General features: G+C 49.6%; 1 protein-coding gene across 3 annotated transcripts in view; it reads right to left on the reverse strand.

The window, feature by feature from the left end:
* NEK7 (NIMA related kinase 7) overlaps window positions 1-22,157 on the reverse strand; it is a 75,550-nt gene that overhangs the window by 439 nt on the left and 52,954 nt on the right. For all 3 annotated transcript variants that reach the window (XM_054576551.1, XM_054576552.1, XM_054576550.1), the window contains 4 exons: window positions 19,611-19,719; window positions 18,601-18,708; window positions 9,388-9,482; window positions 5,269-5,382 (listed from right to left, as the gene is read on the reverse strand). In XM_054576551.1, coding sequence (XP_054432526.1) covers window positions 5,269-5,382; window positions 9,388-9,482; window positions 18,601-18,708; window positions 19,611-19,719 — 426 coding nt within the window. The remainder of the gene's footprint in view (window positions 1-5,268; window positions 5,383-9,387; window positions 9,483-18,600; window positions 18,709-19,610; window positions 19,720-22,157) is intronic.

Genomic DNA, 22,157 nt, shown 5'->3' on the forward strand with positions numbered 1-22,157 from the left:
AGCCTGAGCAGCTGGGGTTGGCGGGGAAAGCGCGTTTTCGGCTACGTACTCCTTTGCCCAGAAACGTACGTGACTGCTGTCAAAGACCTCGCAGTTTGTTGAATGTTCTAAGAAGCATGTTTACGGGTGAGCATTAATGGCAAGCAAGGGGCATTTTCCAGATGAAACGCTCCCCTTTGCGCCACCGTGGGCGGAACCTGAGAACATCGTGCTAAGCGAGATAGGTCGGACAGAAAAAGCCAGGAACCATATGATTTCACTCAAACGTGGGGTGTAAAACTGAAAACGACAGATGAACAGACAAGAGAAACAAAACCTCATGGACACAGACAACAGCGTGGTGGTCACCAGCGGAAGGGGGTGGGGGGAGTAACGGGCGAGGGGACCGACCGCGTGGTGGGGGCGCAGCACACCTGCCTCCGGCCGGCAGGCCCGGCCCGCACGCACAGGCCAAGGCTCGCGGCGCCGTGCCCCCTGCGTCACGCTGTTAGCCAGTGTCCGGCGGTGAGTGGTACTTCTTCCAAAACCAGGAGCCAGGTTTTGGGGCGGGGGGGGGGTTCACCTTGTAAGTATGTCCTTAGGAATAATTCAGATCTTTTGAAAACTTGCATCAACTTTTTCTGGCCAGTAGAGTAGCACTTTTTAAATTATCCAGTTACTGTAATTCTGCATAGTCATCAACGTCTACCATAAAACCTGTTCATCTAGAGGAAACAGCAGCAGGGTGACCTGCGCTTTGGGCCAGGGAAAGGCGAGGCCATGCCCGGCCGGGAGCGGGCGGAGGGGCGGGCCGGAGGGGCAGGGCAGGGAGGCGGAGACCAGGCCGCGACGGTCTGACCGCGCAGAAGCCTTTACAAAACCGGAGCAGAAAGAGCTGTTTAATTCAGATGCTGAAAGGAAATTTAAAAAGCAGCATACAAACATTTAAATGAGACAAAGCACAGAAAGTGAAAATAAAATGAATTATTTATAACATACCCAAAGGATTATAAAATCATAAGCCATATGAAAATTAATGACTATTTGTTGTCAATAAGGTGGGAAGATCCTAATCTATTTTGACCTATGTATTTCTGAAGAAGTATCAAAGCGTACAGGTTGGTACCAAAAACGTGACCCAGACGAGCGTGTTCGCAGGCGCTGTTCGGGCGCTAACCCGGTTGCTCCCAGGCTCCGGCGCGCGCAGGCAAGGGCGACAGGCTCTTTGTGCACTACAGCTCCCGGCCAGCAGCCCAGTCCCCCGCAGAGTAATGAAGGCTGCAGCGCGGGCCCTGCATCCCCTTCACCCCATCTCCATCCCTCCGAGACCAATTACCACGTCGGCCTCCCAGACGTGCCCAGCCCCCGCCTATTCAAGCGCACACTTCGGCACCCGGAGGGGTCTGCTGCATTAAAGCAGCCCGTACCCGGAGCTTTAGACATTCATACAGAATGATTAGGTGCATCCCGCTTGCAAGCCGTGTCGCAGTGACGGATGGTGTCAGGGGGGCGGGGGGGGGGGAGCCGCCTCACCCAGATGTGAGGGAACACCACGTTTGTATCACAAATGAAGCTCCGTGCGTGTCCTTCCAAACCTGGGAGAGTCACAGAGTCCCCTGGTTCCAGAGGACCCCACAGGACACGGGGACAGGGCCCCATGCTGGACGCATGTCTTTAAGGAGCAAGTCCCCAAGGTCACCTCAGAAGCATAAATGGACAAAGGGCCCACTTAACTATTTTTTTAAGCAGAGATGGAACTTTTGAAGCTTACAGATCAACTCTTATGTGGCAACTTTTAAGTGAGGAGGTCAACTGGTATCATAAATGGTGAGAATATGAAACTTACTAAAACCGTTTTAGGAGAGAAAGCCAAATTCTGTCAGTATGTTTGAGAAAACACACAACGCTGAGATGATTTTAATAAGCCGTGCAGCTATGTATTATATTTGGTATTAGTATATGTCTTTTTCTACATTTTAAAGTATTCTCTTCTCCCCTCGCATTGATTACATAATTATAAGGACTACAAAATGTGCGACACATTTACCTCCAAACATAACTGGTGCCACATGGTCGAATGTCCCCCATTTCAATGTCCCCGGGACAGGGTGCTGGGAACAGCCTCCCAGCACCGATTTAAACGGCATCAGCCAATGCTGGGCGGGGGCACCGGGGAATTCACACAGTTCTGTTAAAAGCAGTGAATCAGCAAATGTAAGACAGAACCATTTAGGTTGCTCGAATGAATAAAAAAGTTTTATAAACTTAATTTGACTTCAAAATATGTAAAAATAATCCCCTTTATTCTTTTCATCTTTTTTTCTTATTTACAGAAAGTAGCTCTTTTATGAGCTAACACAAGGGTCCTGTGTTTTGTGACTGACCCGACTTCGTTAAAAAGCTTTTTAAAGCACATTCCGAATCCAAATAGAAATGATTCATAAAGATTAGGTAAAAATGCCGGCTACCGTTTCTAAAGCTTTCACGTGGCGTCTTCCTTTCCTTGAGGGCGGCCGTCGGGGCGTCAGGGACGGGCACAGTCCTGCAAACTCGAGCGCTCCTGTGGCTCGGCTCCCGGGCGGATGCGTAAGAAGAACGCCCGCCCTTGCGTCTCCTCCTCTCGTCCTGTCACCGGTCCTGGCCCCTGGTCACCGCGCGATGCCTGCGGGTGCTGGGCCCCGCTGACTGCGGGACTCGGGTGTCTGACCCAGGGCGCGCCACCCCCGCGCCCCGCCGCCCCTATTTGCCCCCGTGAAAGGGAGGGCGGCCTCGCCCACTCGCCCACAGAGGCGCCCTGGGATGCGTTGACCAAAACGGAGCGTCCGAAGTCTGAGGACAACCCTGTGCACCAGCGCTAGTCAAGCCTGTGCACGTTTATTCTCAAAAATGGCCCGCAGACACCTGGGACCCTTTCAGCTGAATTAAAATTTACTATTATTATCACTCTGTCGTTCACACGGAGCCAAGCAGGAGAAAGCGCCGTGGCCCCTGTCCCAGACGGGAGTGACGCGGGGCCTCTCTGCTCGGAGCGCCTCCAGCGCCTGGGGAGCAGGAGGGGCCCTCCGCTCCTGGTGGCCCCCCAAAACCGGACGACAAACAGGACAGGCCCGCAGCACTATCTCAGGAAGGAGAACGAAACTAACGGGAGGGAGGCCGAGGAGCCAGAAGCGGCATTTCAGAAAAGGCACGCGGGTCCCTAAAGACAGGGCCACCCGCCAACCCTCTCGCGGCTCCACAGGGCGGCCCACGGGGGTCGCACGGCCTGTCCCTGGTTCAGCCACAAAACTGACGCTTAATGAGCCCGTCCTTTGATGGAAAGTCCAGCTTAAAAACTTCATACTCCAGTCTTGGCTGTTCCGCACACTTGGCCACGCAAAAGCGGTAAATCTGCGTGGAGTTCAAACGAGCCGAGCTAGAGGCCTGCCCCATAAAGACAGGTTTAAGGTCGCGCTCAGGTGTGGCAGCGCTGACTCTGTCTGAGGGTTTCTTTTATTTTTCTATCATAAATTCTGAATAATTATTTCACAGAGCTCCCGCTTAAGGAGAGAAAATATTTATCAGCACATCTGCACTTCAAAGCTCTCGCTCTGAGAACTTTTCTGCAGAGCTGCGCAGGCAGAAGCGGCATTATTAGCCCGCACCTTCTACATCTCATTCTGCAGGAAGAATGCGTTGCCGTGTTTGCCCAGTCGGTGCAGCTTTCCGTCTTCCCAGGCCCAGCAGATTTCACCGCTGGGAGGGAGCGGACTTGTTTTGTTTTTTATCTCTGGAAAGCACCCCATACAACACGGTTTGCTTGGCCTCCCTTTTTGAAGCCGGGAACGCGGTTGGGGGGCGAAAAGCCTCGATGCTGCCCCAAGCGCCTGCCTCGCACCCGGTCTTGGCGCAACGACCCCGCGGGCAGGTGCTGGCAGGGCGCGCGCACGCGCGCCCCCGTCATTACAATCCCGCCGCAGGTCGCCATGGCAACCGCCCGCGGGGCCTCGCACGGCTCGGCAGCTCCTAATCAGCCAGCATGTGAAATGCAAATGCAGACAGTCTGAAAATTAGTCAAGAAGAATAGGGGATGAGGACGCCGAGACGTGAAATATTCATGCGCTTCGCGGGGAAAGGCAGCAGCGTGAGTGACACAACAAAGCGGGGCGCCTGACACCCGCGCGACCGTCCTGCTCGGCGGCCGGGGCTCTGAGGCCGGTGCAGGGAAGGCCGGGATTCTGTGCCGCCCCCGACAGAGCAATTCAAACGGCCAGCGGAGCAGCCGGAGCAGAAGACGGACATGCTGCTTCCAGCGACCGCCCCGCCGGGGAAGAGCGCAGCCCCGTCACCCACGCCCGCGCTGCGGAACAAGGGCCCGCCAGCGCCGATGGGCGGCCTCTAAGCTCCCAGCCAAGGGGACGCTCGCGACGTCCCAGGGCCCCCAGCGCTTTCTGTGCAGAAATTCTGTAGGATGTTCACTGTTCAGGTTACACCGACTCAGTTTTCCCTGCACAAAAACACACTGAGCGCCGTTCTCTTCAAAACAGAGAGAGGGACGCGCGGCCGGCCGCTGCGCGAGTGAGCGCCACGGACGCTTTACACCCGCCCTCGCGCCTCCCTTCCTCCTCGGGAGAAACCGGGCGACTGCGCACGCGGAGGTGAGGGGGCCGCTCAAGCCCGTGCTTCCTCCGCGTGGGCGGCCAATGAGCTTCCAAAGGGGCGCTGGGCGCCCGAGGTGGCGGGGACCTGCTGTCCCGCCAGCTCCTTCTAAACTGGCAAAGTGGGGACGGAACCGGCAAAATGAGGACGGAACCGGGGAGGCCAGGGCCTTTCCAGCTAACACAGGAGACGCTGGGTTGAGCCAAAACAACTCATGTGAACCCGGCACCAAAGCGAGTGCGGTTTCAGACCCCGATCTTGGCTAGGTGGGAGGGGGGGGGCGGGGGAATGGCCTCAAAGAGCCCCTCCCACCCCGCACACTGACGCACGCGGCGGAGGAGTCCGGCGCGACGGTGCGGTGCAGGCAGGACAGGTGCTGTCGCGAGAGAGGGCAGAGCGGGACGCACAGGCCAAAGGGCAGGCGGCGGAGGGACGCCCGGGTCGGGTTTTGAAAACCAGGAACAGGAGGGGAGCTCCGCCGGGAGAGCAGGTTCCGAAGGCCGGCGCCCCCGAGGGACGGGGAGTAACGAAAAGGGCCCCTCGTGCCGCGGTGCTGGAAGCCCTCCCTGGGTGCCCGGGGCAAAGGGGCGTTTGTTAGCGCCGCGCGGGTGTCGGCAGGGACAGTGGCCGGCCTCGCGGCCCGGGGCGACTTACTTCCTCCGAGTAGTGGTCCGAGGGAAGCGGGGGGTAGTCGCACTGCTCGATCTTCTTGCACAGCGAGTACAGGTTCATCTTGTCGCCGTAGAAGGGACTCTGCAACGCCGCCATCTGCAAAACGCCCCAAGGACAGGGCACAGTGACGAGGTCACTCCAAAGGCGGCTTGGCCAGGCGCTCACGCGGACAGGAAGGAACCCGTGCGCTCGAAGGAAAGTGAGCTGGGCCTTTCGATTCTCATGAAAAGCTCTTTCTGGCAATTACTTAGTAACTTCTAAAAATCTTACTTCAATTTTTGGTTATTTCCCCCCAACATTTAAAATTCCCTGAAGAGGAGAAATGGTGAGCAATGTTTCTTTATATACACACATGACATAAAACAGTAGGAAAAAGAACATGAAGTAACTTAAAATTCTTTGTCCCTGCAACGCCATGAAAGCACTGGGGTCATCTCGTGACCGAACAGACCTCGACGGTTCACGTCAAACAGGCAACGGCCAAAGAAGAGCAGAAACAAAACCAAAGTGAACCCCGAGGCCCTGTCTGGCAACGGCGCAGGGAAGGGGAGGCGCGGCGTTTTCCCGGGGAGAGCAGCTTCGGTGGGGAGAAGACCGTCCGACTCCAATAGCTGGTCTCACGCAGGTCGCAGGGACTCAGAGCTTTTTATTTTTTCTTTCCATGTCGTCTCAAAAAAGCGCTCAAAATGTTCAAAAGCCCTACGACTCAGGGACGCTACCTCGAGGCATCCAAATGAGGTTTTTAACGCGGGGGAGGGGGGAGCGCGGAATGACTCCAAGAATGAACAACTTTTAAAAAGATATTATTGAATTTAAATGTATTTCCAGATAAGGTTCTACTTTGACATTTAAAGGGCAAGCAAGGACCGCAGTAAGCAGGGTTACAACTAAAAATTCAATTTGAGATGTTCGCGTCCTGTCCGGAACCTCCGAACCCTCTGAACCGCGGCGGCAGGGGCGCGGCGGCGCCGCAGGCGGCCCTGCAACCAGTCACCCTTCTCCGCGCGCGCTAATAAGTTTGATTGGGGGAGGACAGTGCGTACACTCCCCAGACAGGCGGAGCGCGTGTGAAACACGCCGGTCCGCGCCGCGCTACTCAGTGGGCGTCCGCGGGGACAGGACAGCTGAAAATGGCTCTCATCTGTCTGCGGCGGCCCACGGCTTAACCCCTTCGCAGCCGCGGCGAGGGGGCCGGCCTGCTCGGCCCGCCCGCAGAGGGGACGCACGGCCCCCGGGCCCCGGAAAACCGCCTCCGCGGGAGCTGTCCCTTGGGAACGAGGGCGCGTGAAAATCTGAATGTCCCCAAGCACAGAAGATGCCCCATCGCGGAGGGTATGTCCAAGGGAGGGCCTCCCAGCGTCATCCCATTTTTGGTTTTTGTTCAAAACGCAAGGGCACTTAGGGACGAACCGGACTCTGACGGGGTTGGCCGTGGGTGTCCGCGGCTGGGTCCGCGACCTACCCCCGTGTGCCGGGGTTCCTGGCAGGACTGCTGTCTCAACACTGCAGAGTGTTAAAAAATAAAAGAAAGAAAGAAAGAAAAAAAAAAGAAAGAAAAAAAAAAAGAAAGGGAACATCCCCTAAGGAGTTAAACAGGAACGGTCTATTTTCATGCATCTCCTGCTTTGACAGATGAAAAATGTCAACTGTCCTGTTTTTATTTTCCAGCTTTTGCACTATTCATCTGGTTCATTAGTGCATCTCGGCGCTGCCCTGACAGCTGCTCGGCCGCGCGCCCGGCAGCTGAATTTTTCAGGCTAATTTGATCCTCCGCACTGAGGCGGCCGCGGGATGATTGACTTGCTCCCTGACCTCCAGGGTCCGACTTTCCTGATTAGTATTCCGGGGGCGTGGGAGGGACGGGAGCCCACTGTCTGTCTTCGGGGCTGGTGGCAGCTTTCTCTTTTTTTGAACTGTAAGCCACCAACCTACAACCCTGGAAGGATGCGGTTGCTGAGCTGAACAATAAAGGAAACGTGTAGAACCGACTTTTCCATGTAAAGGGCGTGTAGCAAAAGCACAGCATCTCGGTTTTAATTAGTAAAGTCTACTTTGTTGCATATCAATTAAAACGGCACTGCCAGGGCTTTTTTTTTTTTTTTTTTTTTTTTTTGAGGTTTCAGGAATATTTGAAAGTCTAATTTTCTGAGTTTCAAATACATTTTCAAAAAAAGGCTTCCGACTCCTTTATTGTAAATTCTCAGTGGGACGCAATGTAAAATACCTAGGGAAATCTTAGGGCCGATTTTTTAAAGCTCAATTACTGGGTGTTTCCAGGAAAGTGATATTAAAACCTAACTGGAAGCAGATACAACATAAATGTAAATTAAATGTTTAGAAAAATTCTAGTTCTGCCAAGTGACTTGCATGCGGGAATTGAGAAAATGCACCAACATGAAAACTCATGTTAACGTGAGAACTACCTGAATTTAAGACCATCCACGACACAGAAAACTCGTGGACACGGGAGAAGAAACGATGTGCACTTGGGAGATCACCTGGAGGACAGAAGAGCGGGCCTCTGCCTCTCAAAGGCGAATTCAGAACGTAAAGAACGGCTGCAGTTTGACAGGAGAGGCTGCTGGCCCTAAAAGAATTATGCAAACTTCACAAAAAACACTTATAACTTCAACCGAATGTTTTCATTGCTAAATTTAATCGCATCAGTGGGATTCAATGCGGCTGTTTATTTTAGGTGTTTGAAGGGAAAATGTGGCCTTGGTAATATCAGACTATGGCCTGAAAGAATCAAAGGTGACCTAAACAGGTATAAAATGTTTTAAAATGTATAGTGACTTTTAAACATTATAGTAACTTAATATAATCAATTTAGTTCTTTTTAACATTGTACAAAATTATTAGCAGAACAAAACACAGTAAGCATAACTCTTCTAATCTCATATGCATACATAAAAATATTTGTTATATAACTAACTCATGACTTCTTATAATAAAAATTTTACTAGAGATGTAATTCAAGAACATTTAAAAAACCTTCCTTTTAAATAATCATGAGTCACTTTAGTAGGGAGAACAAAACAAATGATCTCAAAATAACTAATCTCTTAAAATTTGGAAACTTGGAACCACAATCAGTAAAATAATAATTAAAGATCATGGCACACGTTAAAAAAAAAAACAAAAAGCCCACTCTCTTAGGCGCCACTTCCAAGTAGCGGGGAGCAATGACAAGCGATGGCCTCGCTCTGTGTTGTATTTACATGAAGAGGCCAAGAGACACGATATAGAGTAAGAAATAAATTGGTTTCTACGACTTCCTTTCCTTTGTATACATTACACCAGGAAGATGACTCCATGTATTCTTTCCCTTCATTTCATTTTATTAAAAGAGTAACTGAAAAGTATGCTCATTTTAAAGTGACCCCTTTAACTCAAAGCCTAGAACCCGGGGAAGACTGCCCTTCAATAAGGTGACTGGGTCGCTGGCCAAAGGTCCCTCCTGCTGCCTCAGCCTGCGCGGGGCGAGGGCCCACCGAGGTCACGGCCCCGCAGTGTCTGCCGGGGTCCCACCTCCAGGACCCGGTGTCCCGTCGGCGCACTGGCAGCCGCAGAGCAGAGCGAGTCCTCCGTGGAGCTGGCCCAGGACAAGCTGTCACTCGTGGGGAGGAGACGAAGCGGCAGCCTGGAAGCACGACTGGCCGGCACGCTCTGCTCCAAGCCCGGCCGCTCCGTGCGGAAGTGCAAAAACGGGCAGCGACAAGGCCTTCGCGGAGCCTTCGTAGTGTGAGCCCATCCCCCACGCCCTCCTGCAAGGCACGGAGGGCAAGTCTTTTCTCAGGTGTTCACATGCATATTTTTATGACTGAGAGATGCTGGAAAACAGCAGGTTAACGTAAACATTTAAAAATAAAAATCTTATGAACAGAACAATTAAAAAAATATATTAAACATGCAAGAATGTATCATTTACTAACTTCTATTATAAAATCAGTTACCAACTCAATGAATTAACTCTCCATAATCAAAACCTTCCAATCGTCACCCAGGAAAAACAGGCGCCCGCCGCAGGCACGGGGCACGGGGCACCGGGTCTCAGCGAGGGCCACGACCGGGTGGCCGAAGCTCACCCGCAGCACCCACCTCGTAGAGGAGACAGCCGAGGGACCAGATGTCGGACTTGAAGTTGTACCCGTTCTCGTGGATTCGCTCGGGCGACATGTAGTACGGCGTACCCACTGCAGCACAAAGCGGGGGAGACAAGAGGGCATGACATGAAGGTGCCGCTGGGGCAAGAGACCACTTTCCAAATTCTGGATTGAAAAGGCCGCCAAGGCGATTATAATCAGAAAACGGTTCTGGAGAACACTCTTCCGTCCCCTCCTCACTCCCTGGCCCTCACGCAGCGCTTGGACGCCCACCCCTGCTAGCAAGGGCGGGGTGGGCTCGGCTCCGATCCCTCTCCCCCGACCGCCACTCTGAGGGGATCTAGGGATGGACCGGGGGGTCGGGGAGGAACCCTGGCGAGAACACCTGGGCAAGTGGGTCACGTGGGCTTCGTTTCTTTCCTTAAAAAAAAAAAAAAAAAAAAAGGATTGCATGCCCCAAATAAGCACACAGTAATGCAGTACTTCACTTAAATATGAACCTATAATAATTTAGTGGATATGCACAGATAAATCATACTCATTAACTTTTACAGAGACATCTCTTAGAACACAAGGCAACTCTTAAAATTACAAACTGTACAATCATTAACATTCACTACTTTCCTACTCCTACTTTAGAAAGAATATAATAGACTTTTGTACATCAAAGGGTTATATAGTAACGTATGTGAAAGGCCACGGAAATCTCTGAAAAAAATGTCAGTTACTACCTGACTACTGAGACCTTCGTAGAGGCAGGGTGCTCGAGATAATATTTCATTTTGCTTGTTTTGATGTGTTAATACCTTTTTCTCTTTCCTATGACCACTTTACATAATGCGAACAAATGTTAATGTTTATTAAACACATAAAAATAAACAAAGGCATATACATTCTATTTTGAAGGGTAAAAACATTTGTGACTTTCAGCATGAATATGTTAAATTTGCACCTTAGATACCGACCTCGTCATTATCATTGGCCTAAGGCTATTTTTTTCCCAAACAGAAAATCAAAGTTTGAGAACAATATTTGGGGATCTTAGTTGCCTGAAGGAAGAGCTACCAAAAATCCACTGCTACCCATGGAGAAAAGGAAATTCTCCTTTTTCTATGAATTTTCAGGAACACCCAGGCATTTACTGCAAATCCTATTAAGACCGTAGCTCTCGCAACCAGGCTGGGGGTGGGGGGCGGCGGTGTCTGGTGGGAGGAGGAGGAGAGCCCTGCCCTCACAACCCCGGCCTCCACCTCAGGGGCAGGCGTCAGTTTTCCAAGATTAGAATAAAGTGACAGCCTCATAGCCAGGTGAGGAAGCGACACTGTGCTCAAGGTGAGAACGTCACGAGCCGCACAGGCACAAGAAACGGGATCTGTACGGGAGTCTGTTTTCCCTAAAAACCCACAGTCCCCGTCAGAACGCAAGCAAAGCGAGCGTTAGTGAAGGTGAAGAACAGGGAAAAGAACAGGCAAACGGGGAATAAACGAAGCTTAAACAAAACGCAGAGTCTTCGGATATGACATAAATGGGGCCAACGTTAAGAACTAAATTCTTCAACTACAGCGTTTGCTTTGAAGACACACGCGCACGTTTGACAACTGCGGTCTGGGTCAGAAAAAGAAGAGCCGAGCAGCCCCGGAGCAGCGGGGCAGGGGGCACCTGTCCCGTCCCTGGGCGAAACGGGGGCGAGCTCTCCGGCGTCGGGCAATCCGGCACCTTCCCCTGTCGCTTGCCTGAGCCAAGAAAGCGAGGACTGTGGATCGGGACGTGCCCGCAGGGCGGTAGGAAGCTGGGCCAGTGAAGGCTGTTTCCAGGCTCCGCGTCCCGGGGCAGGGGCAGGCGGCCGGCGGGGCGGGAGGGGCAGAGAGACGGGCCCGGCGCAGCCCGGGGGGCACCTGGCACTGAGGTGCACAGGTGCAGGGTTGACGGAAAGCAACGGCGACTTCCCCGGCAGCCCTGGGAAACCCGCGGATCCGTCGGGGAGGGATGGGTGTGAGAGGCCGGTGACCGGCGGGGAAGGACACACGCTGGCAGCGGACAGTCAGCCCGGCACCCACCGGAAAGGCACAAAAACGAACCCGCCGACCGCCTGCAGATGGAGGGGACAGAGGAGGAGGGCAATGGGGTTTTCTATAAAACTAAACTTAAAATGTCAAATAACTGAATGGGCAAGAAAGCCTTTGCTTGGGAGCTGCTGGAGGTCATTACAAAAAGTTACATACTTTTAACACTGCGGCTTGGAGCTGCGGCAGGATTCTTCACATTATAAGCCACAAACTCCTTGATACTAAATATGCATGTTTAATATTTCAACTACATACATCCCCCCAAAATACTGAAATGTAAATCTAAGCATGCTGCTCAGCTCCTTGAGTGCCACGTTTCCAGCGGTGTCCTTACGTAAACAGCAGGGACCGAGTCTCGCGACCCCAATGCGGCTAGCGCGTGTTGGGCCGGTTGGCACGGCGCCGCGCGGCTCAGGCGAGGAGGCCCGGCCGCGCCCACGCACCCCGCGGCGCCGCGTCTGCGCCGGGCTCCACGCCGAGCAGGGCGGGCACCTCGTCACCCCCACCGATCCGTCCTTCCTCCCCACCGGGCACAGAGGCCGACCGTTCACTGTTCGGGGAAATCCAGGTACGGGAAACGCGGCACTGTGCTTCCCCGCAACGCAAACTTAGTGACTGTGTAACGACTCAGCAAGTTCTCCAAAGCCTGCGACAGCGGCGGCTGTTAGCACCAGGCTCCAGGACATGGCCACCGAGGCGGCCGCCCGGGGAAAGGGCTCGCTGCGGGCGACGCGCTGTGACAGGAACCCGACCCCGCGGGGGCCCGGGGACTCGGGGGCGGGGAAGGCAGGCGCAGCACCGCACGGAGCCTGCGAGAGCGCACGGCTGCAGGTAGCACGGGACTGTTTTACTACCGCTGATACCACGTCATCTTAACCTCCTGACACGAGTAAAAGTAAATGACATTTAAAAAACCCAGAGAAAGTCTAATATTAAGGGAAAATAGCTAACAACTGAAAATGCTCTCTGCGCTTTTTAAGAATATACTAAGACAGTTATTTAAACATAGAAAATCTTTCATTACGTGGCTTGCCTTATCTAGCTATCAGAGAAACGTGTTATGTGGTGTATGTACTCTAATAATAAATGTGTTCTAAAATTTCTCCTGACCAAAGGAAGACGGATTGTCTAAAGTTCCACAGTTTCATACTGTAGATATGAAATTATCTTTCAAGATAATGAAAAGAAAAATTTCTGCTTACATTCTGCTATTATGGAATATATGACTAAGTTAATTAGTCACTTTCATCTTATCAGAAGTTATATACAGAATTTTTTCAACACTGTAGCTTACAATTCAGCACTACATTCCCTGCACACATTTGAATGAGAAAAAAAAAATAGACCCACTGAAGCATCTTTTATATGGTTAGATCTGTGTTGCTGTTTTGTTATTTTTTAAATGAGAGGCGGGACAATATCGATCAAGGGTTGGGACATCTGGTCTCATCTCACCTGTGCCACTAACGAGGCACAAACGCACAAACCAGAGCAAGCGCGGAACAGGAGGCTACGAACAGCCCTTGCTGGAAAAGCACAGGACACAGGTCGCCTTATACTTTGGTTTGACTTCAAAAAACACAGACGGACACAGCCTCAGGGCCAAGCGACTGGCTGCCACTGCCCCTCCTACTCCCGCCGCCCAGGGGGCGCGCGGCCACGCCGCCGGGCGGGCCGAGCAGGCCGAGCTTACTCAGGGCTGAGGGGGTTACTGGGGCGCAGCTCAGAGCGGCTCAGCGGCAGACCAGCACCTCTACAAAAGTCATGCGGTAAATAAAAGTTGTCACCTGTTACGGGCGACTGCTAACACGGAAGGGCTTGCGTTAACGCGAGGGAAACCCAGGAACCTGCAGCGTCGCCGGGGTCTGCCCCGGCCCGTGTCAAGCGCATCACAGCGCCGGCCCTGCTGGACGTCTACCCGGGCCCGCCAGGCCTCCGCCAGGGACGGGCAGCCGGGCTCAGCGGTGCTGGGAAAACGACGCGGCGTGGCCACTGCCGCCTTCAATAAACACTTGCGGCGGTGGCCGAGAGGCAGAATTAGAGAGCAGCTCCTTCCCAGGGCACCTGTTTCTTTCAAGACAGGAGGAAAGGTAAAAATAAAATGTTCGGAGTAGCCCGCAGCGCAGACCACACACAGCTGCCCTGGCAGCTCCAAACCGCGCGGGCGGCGGGAGCGCGCGCCCGCGGAGGCGCCGGGCCAGGGGCGGGCCAGCCGCCGCGGGACCGCAGCTGTTCGAGGCCGCTCGTTTCCCGAGCTGACATCAGAGCACGTGTCACACTCGGAAACGGTGTGCGGAGCGTGACCGTACCCTCGGGAGATCCCGGCACGGAAACGCGCATGCTGGTCGGAAGGCAGCCCTGCGCCGCTCGGCTGGCGCGGTCGCCAAGCCAGAGAACAGCGCGCCGCCCTGGGAATGGCGGGGAGCGGTTCCATCTTTACCGCTGACAACAGCCGCCCCCGAGGGGTTTCGAACGTTTGTCAGCGCGGGGGCCAGTACCAGAGCACTCTGGCTGGCTTAAAAAATCCACTCACTCTATTTTCAGCCTATGGAAGCACACAGGGTAACTAAAGTCACAAAGGTGCGTGCAAAGAGAAAATTCTCCATGTTCCCCCTTCTGGGGGACACTATGAAAGCAAGCGAAACTCCATACTGGAACCTTATCAATCTACCTCTCCCACCTGCTTTGTCTCCCTTCACAGGTGAGCGCGCAGACTGGAAGCACTCCGCCCTAATCCTCCACGGTACTCGGTGGAAATAGATTTGCTGTGACAGCAGATAACCACCCCAGTTACTGGTACACACCTTCGGAGTATACCATGTGGTGTGACGTTACAGCAGATTAATTTTTCTAAGTTTTGTTAAGGTCACTTTTTACCTGCTCCTCCGCTTCAGTCATGACGGAGTGGGCCACTCAGGCGCAGGGTTGCTACTGAGAAGAGAAGCCCCTTGAGAATGAAATAAACTTCTTTATTTAAAAAAAAAGAACTAATAATAAACAGTAATGATAGAAAAGGGGTTGTTTATAAAATTTAGATTTTGCCAAATGTGGTTATTTTCTTCCTTAAAAAATAAGTGTACATCACAATGCAAATAAAGGGTCAACCCAACACGAGGATATAACATTTGTGGGAGCCCCACAAAATATGCATCTATAAAGCAAATATTAACAGGGAAGAAAGGAGAAAATGGACAGCAGTACAATAATAGTAAGGGACTTTAATAGCCCGCTGACATCAATGGATGGATCATTCAGACAGAAAATCAATCAGGAAACAACGGCCTTTCGACAACACAATAGACCAGGCGGACACACCCCCTGTTCATGAAACATCCCATCCAAAAGCATCAGAATACACATTCTTTTCAAATGCACACAGAACATTCTCCAGGATCGATCACATGGCAGGACATAACCAACTCTCAATAAATTTAAAAAGACAAAAATCATAGCAAGCATCTTTACCGAACAAAAGGATATAAAACTAGAAATCAATTACAAGGAGAAAATTGGAAATAACACAAGCATGTAGAGATTAAGCAATATGCTATTAACAACCAATGGATCAACAAAGATATCAAAGGAAATCAAAATATATCTTGAGACAAATGAAAATAAAAGCACAACACTCCAATATCTTTAGTAAGCAGTAAGAGGGAAGTTTATAGTGAGAGAGGCCCACCTCCAGAAACAGAATCTCAAATAACTTTACAGTGAAAGGAACTAGAAAAAGAAGATTAAACAAAGCCCACATTAGCACAAGACAGGAAATCATAAAGATTAGAGAGAAAATGAACTAGAGTCAAAAAATAGAAATCACCAATGAAAATAAAAGCTGATTCTTTGAAAAGAAAAGCAAAATTGATAAACCTTTAGCCAGGCTCATCAAGAGAAAAAAGAAAAGGCCAAAATGAATAAAATCAGAAATGAAACAGGAGAAATCACAACTGATACCATAGAAACACAAAAAATCGTAAGAGATCACTATGAACACTTATTCGCCAACAAATAGTACAATCGACAAGAAATGAATAAATTTCTAGAAACATCCAATCTTCGAAAACCTGCCTATGAAGAAAGAGAAAACCTGAACAGATAGATTACTAGTAATGAAATTGAGTCAGCGATCAAAAATCTCCCAACAATCAAGAGATCAGGTCCAGATGGCTTCACAGGTAAATGCTACCAAATATTTAAAGAGGATTTTAACATCCTCCAAATTATTTTAGAAAACTAAAGACAGACCAACACCTCCAAACTCACTCTATAAGGTGAACATTACCCAGACACCAAAACCAAAGGCACAAAAACACACACATACGCATATACATACAGGTTGCAATCCAGGAAGGACGTAGAATGGAAAAATCTTCAACAAAATACTAAATTCATCAAATTAAAAAAATACATTTAAAAAAATCATAAGCATGACCAAGTAGGATTTATTCGATGGCTGCAAGGACATTTTAATATCCACAAATCAACCTGATATCCCACATTAACAAAAGATAAAAATCATATAATCATTGAAATATATGCAAAAAAAAAAGCATTTGGCAAAACTCAATACCAATTTATAGCAAAAACTCTCAACAAAGTAGATATAAAGGAAAAACACCTCAACAGAATAAAGCCCTTCATGTATCACAAACCCACAGCTAGTATAACAGGAAAAAGCTGGCAGCTTTTCCTCTAAGGTCAGAAACAAGACAAGGACACCTATGTTTGCCCCTTTTACTCACATTATTAGAAGTTCTAGCTGCAGCAATCAGACAAGGCAAAAATATATAAAAGTCACCCAGACTGGAAAGGAGGAAGTAAGACTGTCACTTATTGCAGATGACATGACGCTATACACAGAAAACCCCAACGATTCCACCAAAAAGTTACCAGAACTAATGTACGAATTCATTAAATTTGCAGGATATAAAGTTAATATACAGAATTTCATTGTATTTCTATATATTAATGACTAGATATCAGATGTAAATAAATGGATCACAGGCTTGACTGTAAGACCCGAAAGCATAAAACTTCTAGAAGAAAACACGGGCTGTAAGCCCTTCGACATCAGCGTTAGCAGCACTCACGGCCTGCCTCCTCAGGCCTGCCTCCTCCGGCAAGAGCGACGAAAGCCCAGGAAACAAATGGGACCAGGTCAAACCGAAAAGATTTTGCACAGGAAAGGAAACCATCAACAAAAAGAAAAGCTAACCTACTGAAAGGGAAAAGGTATTTACACAAGATTTATCTGACAAGGGGTTATCATCCAAAATAGATAAAGAACTCATAAAATAGATTTAAGAAAAAACAATCCGATTTAAAAAATGGGCAGGGGACCAGAACAGACATTTTCCCAGAGGGGACATACAGAGGCCAACAAGCCATAAAGAGATGCTCAGCATCAACAGCTGTCAGGGGGATGAAAACCAAACCACCTGGGACCCCACACCTCGCTCTTCCGGAACGCCTGCGGCTGGGGACACTGACCGCCGGATCGGGCCTGTCCTCGCGCATTCTGCCCTTGCATATTGTGCATCAGCCTTACAGATGTAACAGGTGTTACGCGTATGTCTCCATCTTTCAATTTTATGATAAGAACACATCTGCCCCTTGAATCAAGCTTCTTGGTCGTCTAGGGAAGTGGCTTTCAAATTTCGTGACGATGACCCCCCAGTAACGCTGAGACCCGATGGGAACACACGCTGTCACTGATCAAAGGTTTCAAGTACCAGTGTTTGCTATTGCGCCTGCAGTGCATTCTGATACTGTCGGCTCTGTTATATTTTATTTCACTAAGAATGATGCTCGCTGCGACGCACTACATTGATTTCACAACTCATTAAGGGGTTATGACCTGCCTGGGAAACACTGCTCAGTGACGGCAGGACTTTCGTGCCGTTCCATTTCCGCAGGGACAGCACCTTAGAAAGCACAGGGGCGTCTTCCTAAGGCAGGTGCGAAGTGACTGGGGTGCGGGAGAGGGGCCCGAAACCAGAGAGCCCGCGCCTCCGTGCAGACAGCGGGAGAGCTGGGGGCCAAGGACAGTGCGGGGGCTTCGAGGCTTTGCTTTTCAGCTTTGAGGATTTGAACATCCAGCAGCTTGAGCTTTAATATTTGTGATGTTTAACACTGCATGCAGAAATTATTCTATTCTGTGCTGACACACATTGTCTTTAAAGAACTCATTTTGAAAACTGGAAACATGGCCACCTATACAATTTTATCCACTACCGAAAACATGAGAGAACAGATTTTATCGTGTGTTGATTTGTGCTCATGGAGTCAAATAATACAAATAAGAGATGCAAAGTAAATACACCATTTAAAAATTCAGAGCCTTCCCAATCTCTTAAGGATTGATGCATATGTAAAATTTGGTGGTGTGTGTCCCTCTTAATCAATATTAGAAAACAGTTTCCTTTAGTTGATGTTTGAAAAACAAACTGTGTTTTTTTAAAAAACAGAGTATAATCATTACAAGATGTTTCTTACCTTTTGGAACTAAATTCCTAAAGCTATCTTTACAAAGTTAAATAAAATTTGGCTCCAAGATAGACTTCATTTACGCAAGCTTATTCAGAATTTTCTTTGTAAACTTCATACAGATCTGGTTTATTCATAGTTTCACTAAAATCTAGACCTGCTCTATGGATAAACCATGCCCTAAAGATTTTAACCTCAGTAAAATTTTTTAAAAAACCATACAATAAAACCTATTGTCCTACCATATTGTCTGTAAGCAGGTTTATTTTGTATAGGTGGCCACCAACTCTTAAAAGCAGCCTCCTAAATTTGCTCTTAAAAACATACAATAACAACAGACGAGGCTCACAATTCTTTAAAAGCAAAAGATCAGAGTCAACTTGTCAACAATGATAAGTCGCATCCGGGCTTCTCCCCGGGTTTGGTACATACTCTTTGTCGGCACAGAATCCTTCCTGACGCTTCTCTCCCTGGCGTTCCAGGTAAAGGGAGGTTAATGGCGAGAGGTGAAACCGGGTTTGCTCGTTAGCACCGCCCTGGTCCAGCCGCCGGGGCAGCGCCCCACCCTCGGATCCAGAGCGTGACTGGGGCAGCCCGCAGCGGGGGGTTGGGGGCAACTCACCCGCTCGCCGGAGGGGCCCCTCCTGCCCGCTCACCTAAAGAATGTGCCGCCGTGGTTTTGGAGCTGAAGAAGCGGCCCAGGCCCAGGTCCCCAAGCTTGACGACGCCAGTGGCCGTGATGAACACGTTTGCTGGTTTGATATCTGGGGACAGTGAGGCCGCGGGGGAAAGGTGAGGTCAGTTCAGCCATTTTCAAGGGTTAAAAAACACTTTTTATGGTAGAATTTAAAGTGTCCCCTGAAAATAAGTCTGCCTGAATTTTGAAGCAACTACTTTACTTTGGGTAATTTTTCTGTATCTTAATTTGTCTCTCCAAAAACTGTGTTCTCAGTCCTCGGAGAGACAAATAATCACTAAGGCAGCGTGATAAAGGTCAGGATTAATTTCCATTTACAACACATTTCTGTTTCCCATTTTCCCATTCAGGTAAACTTGTAAAATTTGAAACACAAAATAAATTCGTGCCCCTTTTACATCAATTTTAAATAAAATATTGTATTCAGTATTAATGTATACACATATTTACATAAAATATAGAATAACTCTACATACATATAATTTACATAGACATCCTTAGAAATCTTCATTGCTTAAATAAATATTAAATGTTAAATCACATTTTTCATGACCGAAATTCAAGGGGTCAATTGCTGAGTGATGTAGCCTTCGCATCATGTCCAACCATTTGACTAATCACCAAGAACATACTGACAACGAATGCTGAAAATTAAAAATCTAAGCAGCCATAATATATGCTGTTCATTTGGTTAAAAACAAAAACAAACAAACAAAAACCAACCTCTTATGTTTTCCTGCATCTGGTTTTTTTCTTTACCTACCAAATCCGTAAGATGCTCAAGAGAGTCAAGCAACAAAATAACGAATCCTCATTCTTACTGGAAACGAGGGAGGGCTTCCCTCAAAGGCTCATCACTCGAGCGCACCGGTACCCGGGAAGCAAGCCACTGCCCCCCACCCCCGCCAGGAGGCAGCCGCTGCAACGCAACGCAGCCAGCCCGGCCCCTGAGCCCGGGACGCCACTCACCTCGGTGCATGACGCGGCGGGAGTGCATGTGCTCCAGCGCGCTGCAGAGCTGGACAAAGTACTTCCAGACGGTCCTCTCCGGGATCAGCCGCTTTTGTTTCTTAAAATGCTTTTGAAAATGAAAAATAGAATGATGAGTACAAAAACTCCTTAGGACTAGATTCTGACATGCAAAAGCCGTGAGTGAGAAAAACACCTACTTTATCTCCCTAATACCAATGAAAAAGTCTATGGTTTTCCAGTGTGAAATGATTTCAAGAATTTTACCTGACATAATAGCTTTGATTTCTCCCACTTGTATCTAAATTGAGCACAGGCCAAAGAACGCTGTCTTTGCGATACCCAACTATTTCAAAATATTAACTGCTATATAAAATAGTTTCTTATCCTACAAGGAAGATGTCGAATTTCATGTGAGAAAAAGCAAGAATAAAAGAGTCTAGAAACCGGAAGGTAATTACGTTCATGAAAAGACAACTCTTCTGCTGATAGAGGTTTCACTACAGAATCCCTTTTAAATAAATATTGAACCACCTTGGTGATTTGAAATACCACTTAACTTATAAAACATTCAAGGGATTTAAGTAAAAAGTTCTCATGAATATTTCTATAGCACATTACAAGTCAAGCTTGCAGTTGGCTGAATGAATGAAACGAAACTCCACGGATGAGGAAAATCACAGGGAGGCGGCCAACGCTGCGCAGACGCCCGGCAGCTGGGAGAAAGGCCAGCGCCCCAACGCACTGGCCGCCGGCGGCACGGGCCGGCTTCCGCCTCCTGCGCAGCATTTGCCGGAGGGATTAACGAGCAACGTGCTCATTCGAGAACCAAGCGCTTGGTTGCATAAGAACCATAAAGATGTATTGTATAAATTCTTTTTCCAAAAACAAAAATGCAATTGGTTTGCTACTTAACAATATTTATTAATGACCAGTATGAAGCATGGAATTTAGACACGTTTTCGCAGAATTTTCCGATAACTTGTTAAAACGTACAGTTAGGAACAGATACCATTTTTGGAAGTTCAGCTGATGCGGCTGTTTGTTACCGAGTGTGGAGAAACTGTACTCCCAGATGCTTCCAGGACAAGTGCCTTGGTCACCGTTGGTCCCGGTGCCCAGCCAAGGGCAGGCTGGTGGGAAATCAACTCAGAGAAATCTGCCAATACCCCTCCTCCCCAGTTAGCAGGAGCGTCATGCCTCTGGTCTCCAAGCACGCGAGGCCGACATGCGACAGTTAAGTCTTTGTGACAACACGTGCCACAGCCACAGACTTATTAGCACTTCCAGTGGCAGTGGCATCAGCAGCCAACAGTGAGTACCAGTGAGATGACCAGGCACTAAAGGGCCAATCGGAGCATCGCTAAAATGTTACAAACCTCCCGCATCATGTTTCAGCACCCAGTATTTCTAACTGCGGGCTGGGTCAACACCGGCTTTGTTCTAGGGGGCAAGGCCGCACTCGCTGCTGTACCCAGAATTTCCTGGGGGCCTGGGACGAGTCCAGGTGAAGGCCGTCTGCGTGCGCACCCTGGCGCAGAGGAGCCTATCAGAGGGCTGTCTGGCATCAACAGGACAGGGACCAGGGATCTTCTCATTCAGGAAAAAAAACTATGTTGTGTTAGTATCACACCATGGGAGAGAAATTTTGTTCTTTAATATAGACTCTAAAATCATCATAATTACAATTATCTTGGCAGTTTACTCTCTCAAAGTCCCATTATTTTAAAAATTCATCAAATCTATAGGACACGGCAGAATGAGACAACTGCCCTCAAAATGCGCATCGGGGAAGCTGGTTTTCCCGGGCCCACGTGGCCTGAGCGTGCACGGCCTTACGCTCCTCTTCGGGACGTTCTCTTTGGACACGCACCGCAGGGACTGACAACAGCTCGGCCTCCATCTAACGCAGCCTGGACAGAAGGACCTGCTGGAGCCTAAGAGTCCAAATTCGTGACAGGCTGTTGAAGAAGAATTTTATAAATCTGATTTGATCATAAAATAAATCAAAGGCGGTTTCATTGCGTCTTTGGTATCTCCCAATATTTGTATGCGCCTGTTTAAACACATGCTTTTGGCTGCCGGTCCCTTCGGTGCGGGATTCCGCTGTGGAGCCGGCCGGCCGGCCGCATGAGGAGCGAGCCTGGCCGCTCTGCTGGGGGCCCCGCTGGCTGCCTCCCAGAAAGAGGGGGCCGAAGAGGCGGCAGGACCCGAGCTCTTCGTTCGCTGGCAGCGCGCACGAGCGCCGCGGGGCGGGCAGGCCCGCCAGGCCACCGCCCCGCGAGACCCGGGGCGGCGCTCCCGGAAGCGGGCGCGCACGTGCGCGTCTCTGGGAAAGCCTCATTCCCCAGCCCGCCGTCCGCACAGCCCCGAACCCTGTCCTCCCCGAAAACAGCCAGCCCGCCATACAAACTTAGCTCTAGAGTGGCGTGAGCATCTCACGCCAACGTGCAGAAATAAAAACGTGCACGTATTTGTCATGCACTCAGTCTTTAGCAAAATAATCAATAACACAACTAAAAGTTTTCAAGGTTAGTATTAGTAAAG

The sequence above is a fragment of the Pteronotus mesoamericanus genome, unplaced genomic scaffold (assembly GCF_021234165.1).
Source record: "Pteronotus mesoamericanus isolate MK-2021 breed Mesoamerican mustached bat unplaced genomic scaffold, CSHL_Meso_final contig_347, whole genome shotgun sequence".
NCBI classification, from domain to species: Eukaryota; Metazoa; Chordata; class Mammalia; order Chiroptera; family Mormoopidae; genus Pteronotus; species Pteronotus mesoamericanus.